This window comes from Nannospalax galili, unplaced genomic scaffold (assembly GCF_000622305.1).
Source record: "Nannospalax galili isolate Female #2095 unplaced genomic scaffold, S.galili_v1.0 scaffold598, whole genome shotgun sequence".
NCBI lineage: Eukaryota > Metazoa > Chordata > Mammalia > Rodentia > Spalacidae > Nannospalax > Nannospalax galili.
Genome location: NW_008342423.1, coordinates 265,012 through 273,938, shown reverse-complemented (window position 1 = coordinate 273,938; position 8,927 = coordinate 265,012). Strand labels below are relative to the sequence as shown.

The 8,927-nt window shown below is 51.2% G+C and overlaps 1 protein-coding gene across 2 annotated transcripts in view; it reads right to left on the bottom strand.

Moving 5' to 3' along the window:
• Positions 1-727: 727 nt before the first annotated feature.
• The window catches only part of Meltf (melanotransferrin), a 28,371-nt gene continuing 20,171 nt past the window's right edge, over positions 728-8,927 (bottom strand). For both annotated transcript variants that reach the window (XM_017799482.2, XM_029566177.1), the window contains 6 exons: positions 7,859-8,053; positions 7,065-7,221; positions 6,902-6,969; positions 5,137-5,324; positions 2,996-3,188; positions 728-2,498 (listed from right to left, as the gene is read on the bottom strand). In XM_017799482.2, coding sequence (XP_017654971.1) covers positions 2,419-2,498; positions 2,996-3,188; positions 5,137-5,324; positions 6,902-6,969; positions 7,065-7,221; positions 7,859-8,053 — 881 coding nt within the window. In that variant the 3' untranslated portion in view covers positions 728-2,418. The remainder of the gene's footprint in view (positions 2,499-2,995; positions 3,189-5,136; positions 5,325-6,901; positions 6,970-7,064; positions 7,222-7,858; positions 8,054-8,927) is intronic.

Here is an 8,927-nt window from a genome sequence, read left to right as displayed (position 1 = left end):
GCTTGTTTTAACAAGCCTTGGAGGTGATGTGACTGCCCTAGGTTAAAGGGCCCCTGATGTACGATGCTTGGAGTGATCTTCCTGGCTCTGACTCTCAAGTGCTCAAGTGCTGAGCAGGATTACAGATATGTGTCACCACACTCAGCTAAGATGGAAATGGATACATGGCCTGGCCTCAAACTCCAGATCCTCCTGCTGAGGGGAACATGGTAAAGGGCAGCAACCACCAGGGAGGGGAACACAAAGGCCTATCTGTGCTTCAGTCCAGGCCAGAGATGCCCACTTCGAGAACTGTGGCTTTCTTCCCTTTGTTTTTCTCCCACCAATGAGTTAACAGTGAGATGGCAAAAGAAAAGGTGTGGGCAGCTTATTTTGGAGACACAGGGCAGGGGACAGCAGAGATGATCGCATCCTCCTCTGCATCTAGTCCCCAGAGAAGCAGACACCCAAGAGGCTGAGGGGGTGGAGGCAGCTGGGATGAGCCAGCGATGGGGAGGACTGAGGCACTGCGGGGGCAAGAGAACCAGCCCAGATGGAGAAGTAAGCGGGGGCCTCGCTGGCCAGAGCCCAGAGAGGTCCCTGACTCTGGTTCTCAGACAACAGGGCTCTGAGTGGAATGTGCCATCTTGGGTTAGGTGGGGCCTGAGGCAGGTAAGTTTTGGGGCAACAAAGAAAACAAGTTGAATCAGCAGCAGAAAGTTTTTATCAGAAAACTAAGCCTCTGCAGTGTAGGGCTGTTTGACTTTATTTAGAAATAAGCCAGCAATCTTTCATTAGCACTTACACAGAGGTGGCCCCTGACAATCAGACGTCACTTACACAGCACTCATAAAAGTCACACCCAAAAGGCACACAGCATAGATGTCACTCTCTGGGTAACACATGAGCCCAGGGTAGCCCTATAGAAATACACGTCTCACTGCACGAATCTCCCTTTAAAAATCAATCACCAGGTCAGAGAAGAATCAATGATTCTGCCTGTGAAGAGGGTGCAGACAGAACTTGTCACCCAGGCAGTGGTATGAAGGCTACCCCAGCATGGTGACCAAGAGTCCTCAGTATGACATGCTCTGGTGGGGCAACTGCCACCAGGGCCTCCCTGGGTGCCCACTGGTGGGGGCGAGCCACTGGAAACTGGCCTGTCATCAGAATTCCAAGTCCCCCACACATCAGGACACAAATAGCTCCAGGCCCACGCGGCCCCCAGTCTGCTGACGGGCTGCTTGCTCCTATTTCTTCTCTTTCTTTTTCTTTATTATTTTCAGAGGAACAAAATTTGGAGTAAGAGCTGGCAGTTTTGGAAACTTTCTGGCTCTTCAGAGAACAGTGGCAAAATGGGGTGGAGAGGGTATTCCCCAGGCTTTCTGTGGACTCTGACAGGGGGCAGGAAGCAGTGACCCTTCCACTGGTCTAGTCCTTAGGGCCAGTAGGTGCAGGGGTCAGGGAGGAAGATAGGACTTCTCCCAATACCCTGGGCCTGTGGCATGTCCTCAGGCCCAGCTCATCAGTGGGCCTCTTGCTGCTCTGATCCTAGGCAACTACCTCCTGCTCCTTCAGACTGACAGGTGTCAGGGAGTAGGTTTGGGGGGTGGGGGTGGGGACTTGTGAGGCTGGAAAGAAGATAATGTTGAGACAGAACCCAAAGGAGGAAAGGAAAGTGAATTCCAGCTGAGCCACTCACTGTAGAGTGAAATTCAGGCAAGGCAGGACACATCCTTCAAACAGGGCTGTTAGGCAGGATCGTCCACACCCGGCATCACTAACATTCCTACTGAGATGCGTTTCCCTCCTTTGAGGGTTTCTGGAGGATTTTATCTGTACAGTCCATGCCTGGCAGAATCTGCTGTTCAGTGGGTTGGGGGGCCTTGGAGCCACAGAAGACAAGGACAAAGGCTGCGGTGCTCAACAGCCCTATCGCCTCTGAGGGCTTGGGCCTGAGCTTTGGATGAGCGTCCTCAGCAGAGGTGGGAGAGAGCGTGTGGCTGAGGCCCTCTGGGGAGGCAGTGGACGCCTGCCTGAGCACCTCCCCAGGAAGCCTGCACAGAGGCCGGTGTGGGAAGCCGCTTTATGGTTGCTCTGGCAACCGGCCTCTTTCTCCAGCTAGCCTAGAGGCTCCAGGTGGGAGGCACAGGTTCCCTGGCAGCGCCGCCAGTGTGGGCGATGTGACTGGGCCGAGTGCCAGCCGCCTCAGGTACCCAGGGCGCAGGCAGGTGGGGTGACTTGGCTTTAACAATCATCTTGATTCCAGAAACTTTTCTTTGGGTTAGAATCACACATCCTGGGGGCTGGACGCGTGGTCCTCGCAGATCCTCTCCCGTCCCGCGCCCTCAGCAGCGTTAGCCCATCTCCTAAGGGCCCGGCTTCATCTGTGGTACTCCGCAGGGTTCCATTCCGAGGGCTCCAGCCTGCAGCCGCCGCTCAAAGGGCCCGCGGGAGGAGGCCCGCAGCCAGGGCCAGCAGGAGCAGTAGCAGCAGGGGCACCCGGGGCACCACGGCGGCTGCGGGGGAAGGCAGGTAGTTAAGGCTGACAGCACCAGGCCCGTGGGTGGCCGGCTTGGTGCTCAAGCACAGGACTGCAGGCAGGGCTATTTCTGTGCGCTCGCTAGCTCCAGCCTCCTCTTCTCCCCCTTGACAGTCTTCCCCGGTTTCTTTACATATTCATTCCTTTCCAGATTACACCACATGAATATTTATGTCGTTACCTCAAATCCTCGGTGGACTATCAGTTTCAGTATTTATGTTCATTATCCTGGTCTATTTGGGTGACAGGGTCAGTGTTCCTGCCTAAATGATCGGTAGCTTCCCTGTCTGGACCTTCCCAGAACACTTCACCTTAACAGTATGTCAAGTAGGGGCCTAGGCTCTGACCCACCCAGGCTCGACTACCCTCCAACTTTCCCAAGGCTTTGGGTCAAAAACATTTGAATGATGCCAGGGGGAAATAGCAGGGGGTATCACAGCCAACTGCCCAGCAGGCTGGATGCTCTCTGTGTACCTGAGCACTGCTGAGACAACAGTCCCTCCAGAGCTGCCACGTAGTCAGGCCCCAGCCAGTCTAGGTATGTGGTTTTCTCCCCAACAGGCACTGCCCGAATTGTAGCATCTTTGAAAAGCAGGTCTTGGCTGTGGTATTTGGAGGAGTCGAACATTTGGAACCCATTCTTGTTGTGATCATCTCCAAAGAGGTCCTGGAAGCCCCAAATGCAGCTGATTACATCTGGGCTTACAGTCAGTCACAGGGGACCAAAGGAGCAAGTATTTCAGGGTACGAAGACTTTCATTTGAAGTCACCCACTTAACCACTGATGGCCCTTTGTCACACAATGGGTTTGGGGAAAGATATGTACAGAGGCACCACCCAAAGCTAGCCAGAAATGTCACCTCAGAGCAGTTCTTGAATGCAGAACCAAAGTGTGAGATTTACAGAAAGAAGGATTCAGAAGTCAGAGACGCTGCAGATGCAGTTACTACAAGCTGAACTAGGCCTGCTCAGCACTTATCAACTTTGTAAACAATGCTCTCTTATGGGCATCCTTTCCAACAAGACAAAGCAACCACAGAGAGAGTCTTTTGTTCTGTCACCAGGAAGAAGAAAGTAGTAGGTGAGCTGAAGAAGGCATCACTAAGCCCCTCCAAGTTTCCCTGGATACAGCTGTACTTGCTTCCCTGCTGGGAATCCTTGTGTTGAATATGCCCCAAAGAGCTAGGAAAAAGAAAGAATGAGAAGTTAGGCATGGCCGTAAGAAGTTATGTATGCTTGTAATCCCAGCTCTTGGGAAGCTGAGGCAGAAGAATTGAGAGTTTGAGGCCAGCCTTGGATACAGATAATGGAACAGGGGGCATCTAGAGCCTGGGGTACAGATAACTGAGCAGAGGGCATCTAGAGACTGGGATACAGATAACTGAGCAGAGGGTGTCTAGAGAACATGCATAATGTCTGACCACTCTTAAGCAGTGGTAAAGGGGCAAGGACAAAATGGCCATGACTGCTGAGTCTTTTTGGAGGGGGCTTGTAAATTCTCTTGATGCTATTAGCCTTCTTGGAAAAATGTACACCTACATGGTATTCTTCCCAGCATGACTTGAGAGGGTTCTGGGGAGCTCTGGGGAAGCCCAGGGCTTGAAGGATTGCTCCTGGGACAGGGGAACCCAGATGAGAAGATGAGAAGCATACACGTAATTTCAAAGTTTAGGAACAGTCCTGGAGAGCCAGTAGCTCTACAATTCTATGGTGCTGGTGGCTGAAGGAGGGAAATTCCAGCCTAATCAGTGGAGGGGGAAGAGGGGCTGGGAACAAGGGCTCATCAGATAGTCTGGGTTCAAATTCCACATGTATTTTGGAAGCCAATGGGACTTACTGATGGATTTGATGATGCACATTAGTCAGAGAGGACTCTTGGGGAAACAGAGTGGCTGCCATTTGTAATTAACTGACATGGGACCAGGGGAGGGGGAGATGGTTCAAACTTGGTCAGTTGAGATGCCTCTTGCAAACAAATGGAAATGTCAAGTGGACAGGTTAACGATGTCCAGATACATCATTAAAGAATGGGACTGAAATCAAAGTAAAGGCAAATTAGGAGGAAGGAGTGGTGGCCAGTGCTGCTGAGAGGTATAACGAGTGGTCCCTGGATTCTACAACATGGGTCACTGTGCCTTTGACAAGAGCAGTTTTAGAGACCTGGTAAGGACTGTCTGGAATAGCTCCACCCTTAAGAGGGACCAGCAAGAGGAACTGATGATGCTAGAGTAGAAATAGACTCTGGGAGGGGTTTTGCTCTCAAAAGGAGTGAGGGACCGCCCACCTAGCTTGCATGAAACTCTGAACTCCAGTATCACAGAACAGTAACAGCAGCAAGCAGTGAAGATGTTAGGCCAAGAGGGCTAGATTTTTTTTTTTTTGTAGATGGTAGAAAACAATGTGTTTGTACTTTGGTGAGAAGAGTCCATTTGAGAAGGAAAATTAATGATGCAGGAGACAGCGGGAATAGCTGCTAGACAGATGTCAAGGCTGGAGTGAAAAATCACTGAATTGCCCCTCAGTCTGCTGTTCTGCCCCCTGGTCTGCTCCAGATAGGCAGAAGCATCCTGGCTCACCACTCTATCCACCCCTCCTGAGGTCACTGTCCTGCTCACCTGGGCCTTGTCCAGCAGTCCATACACAGTGAAGATGTTGGTATCTGGACGGACCATGACAGCATGGGATGGCATCTGTGCCAGGTTGCAGGCTTCAAACTGGCCCACTTCAGCCCGTGCCCCATTGGGACACAGGAGCTCATAGTCCTGCCACCGGAGCTGGGCAGCCCAGGGCTCAGGATTGTGGCCTGAGGGGACAGAAAGGGGTGAAGAGAAATGTGAGATCCAAGGGACCCCTTATTGGAGGAGGAGTCAATACCTCCTTGGGCAGCTGTTTTAATGTTCTGCTCTGTTCTAGGAGTGATATAACACAGGTGGGGTGGGGATTATCACCTCCATTTTACAGATGAGGAAACTAGGGTTCTTTTGTTCATTCATTTGTTTGTTTGTTCGTTTGGAGACAGAGTCTTGCAACATAACCCAGGTTGGCCTCGAATTCATGATCCTCCTGTGTCAGCCTCCAGAGTGCTGGGATTACCACACTTCTCTTCCCCAGCAAGAAATCCTATCTGTGGTCTGTACACTTTGTCCTGGGCATGGGGTGACCGCTAAAAAGTGTTCTCAGACTGGAGAGGGTATAGCCCCACCTGTGGGCATAAGACATGGTCCAAACTAGCACCCATGATGCTGAAGCAGGTGGTGGGTCTCAGAGTTTCTTGGGAATCGCATTGTTTTTGCCTTTAGATGTCCACTTAGCATCCATCCTCCTCCCCTTTCCAGAAGGAACATGAGGTGGATTCCAAGTAGGGCTAAAGATAAGAGGGAAATGAATGCCCTGGGAGGCAGGTTCTTCATACAGCTCAGTCTCCCACAGCCTCTCCAGTACACTGCTGGGTCTGGAACCAGGTGGGACTGGAGGGCTGATTCTGGGAGCCAAGCTCCCTCCCCTGGAGGATGGGCCCTGGTGCTCTGGGTGGGAGGTTGGGCAGGGGACCAGGACTACAGTTCTCTCCAGCTCTGTTTATGTAGAGTCCCTCTACCTCTGCATGTCTTGTTTTTTTGAGCCACAACTGTGCCCTTCTGCGCTGTGTCTCTGGGAATAGAGTTATGATAGGGTGAACATGACTGAGCTTGGTTTTTGGAGTTTCAAAGCCTGGGGTACAGTAGTGTAGGAAGAAAGTGCAATCACTAAAGGCTGTGGTCACAGACTCCAGCCTTTAACACAGACAGCTTTCGCACCTGAGTGGGGAGTGATGCGACTAAGAGACCCTGCACTTCGACAAGATCTCAGATTTTGGGGTCTAGGGCTGACTGTCTGGGCTTTTCTTCCCAGATGGAGACTGGGAAGGTGACTGAGAGAACAAAATGCTTGCATGATGAACCTGCAGTGGGCCTTTTTTGGTGTGATGTGGGAGCTGCACAGTGACTTCCCTGCACAGGGCATTGATCTGCTCATGACCAGTGATCAGATGCTGCAGTGAACTGAGAACTGTGTGGAGAGGCCTCGCAACCCCGACCTATAAGCCCCATCACTGATGAATACCTCAGAAGGATCTCCAAATTGACCAAGATGCAGCCACTATGTGGAATATGGACTTGAATTTCAGGCTAGTGGAGACCATGTGTCCTGAATGTGTGGCCTGAGGTCTGCTCTTATCTTGTGGCTCTTAGGGCCCCTGAACTCCTGGGGGCACAGCCTTCTAAACTATCTCTCATGACTGCTGCTCAGCCTCCAAACCCAACAATCCCTGGTGCCTGGATTGTTCTGGGGACAGCGAACAGCCCTCCCACCTTTCCCTGTTCTGGCCCAAGCCCCTCCATATACCATTGGTGTTCTCAAAGACAGTCGTGTGTTTGACGAAGGCCACGTCCCCTGCCTTCTCCACCAGGCACCTGTCACACAAGAGGGCGGGGCAGATGTAAGAAGGAGGGTACTGCTGCTATGCCAGGCCAGAAGACACCCCTGCCTCATGACTGCCACCAATTACCTGAAGGCTCCGCTGTAGCCGTAGTACCTCTCCTGGCTGCTTCCCACACACTTGTTGCGGCCCAGCTCATCTCCCACACAGAGCGTGCACAGAGAGGAAGGGTAGTTTTGGGGGTTGTTTACAGGTACACAGCTGGCATTGAAGAACTCGCTCACCGCTGGGGCAGAAGGAAAAGGGCATGATGAGGGGCCACAGGAGAAAGACAGCTAGGGAGGACATGGGCAGGCTGCATCTCCATCCCTCAATCTGCCCACCAGCCTTGGCTTGAACTCCCTCAAGGACAGGGAACTCACTATCTCATGAGCTATTGAGCTACCAGAGCAACTGCTGCCACCCCTAGTGCCCTCCACGTGCTTCTTGGTGAGAAAACTATTTATTTTCTCTGATTTTTAGTCAGAATAGAGATGTGTGTCAGTTGGCCCAAGGACCTTGCTGGTTTTGGACTGTGAGAAATGGGATGAGCTTCACACATGCATGTGGTGGGAAGTTGGCAAATGTTTCTTCTTCTGACCCCATCCTAGCACTTAGATACTTGGGCACAAAGTGAGTGCCTGGTCACTTTCCAAGGTCTTCAGATGCCTGGGGCTGTAGATTCCATTCTGAGTGACTGGACACCCTGGCTCCCTGCATGGATTCCCCCAGAGACACCCTGCAACTATGGGACCCACATCTTCCAGCCTTCCCAGAGCCTGGGTCATATCAAGAACAGGGAACTGGTTGGGGTTGTCTTGCAAGGCCCCTGACCCTCAGAGCCAAACCCCAAAGAGCTTCAGGGTCTATGTCCCTGGTGCTACCTGTGAGGACGTCACAGTCCTTGGGCCGGATGAAGCCCCTCTGGATGAGGGTGCCCACAGGCACATCCCAGCCCGCAGGGCTGCCGAAGCCTGGGTGGCAGGAATGCTTGCCACGGAGCTCATCCAGAGTGAAGGCATAGGAGCTGTCCCGCCTCACTACAGCCACCATGAAGTAGGAGTTGCTCATGTCCTCCTCTGTGGGGAGAAGGACATCTTAAAAGGGGTCACTTGGTTCCTTGTATACCCTAGGGGATAAAGTGAAAGAAGGAGCTCAAGAGAGGTAGGACCGTAGGAGAAGGATATTATTAAGGGAGAAAGGGGGAAAATGGGGAAACCATGACGGAGGGGTGAAACAATGTAAGCGATAAATAATGCCTAGCTAGTTTTAAAAACCAGAGGGAACCATATTACTCCAACAACCTACTGACAAATTATACATACCAGAAATATATGTCTAGGTAAGGTTTATCTGAGAACAATTGGTCTTTGCCCAAGATTTATCTACATGACACACAGTAATTAAAATACCAGACTGGTGGAACTAACCTTCTTGGATGTTTAGCAGACATACTTTGAGGCCTATAATAATTTGGTCAGAGGGACATAAAGGGCAGTTTTTTTCTCCTTGCCCTCCTAGGTTGACTAGTTCCAGAGGAACTATGAGCATCTCTCAAAATGTCCTATAACGGTGGTGCATCACCTGTCCTCCTGATCAAGCAGGCCATGGAGAACCCACCAAATGGATTTGAACCAGTGTCCAGTCTACAAACAGGTGGGTCAACTAGAGGAAATGTTTCCTCCATACTTCCAGGTGAAGCCAGCCATGGCTGAGTAGGACCTTTGACTTATCTTCACATAGATGTAACTGGTAAAAGAATGGAGATGGATCTCCTCACAAGCCATGTGACCCCTGAGGAACAGATCCTCAAATGACCTTAAGAGTAAAAATAAATTGGTTTATCTGGGCCAACTGTGTGGTCTTAAACACCCAAAAGGAAAATATAACCAAAGATTAAAGGGATCAATATAATTCTTTAAGAGTCCATGTGTATAGCTAAAAGCTACATAA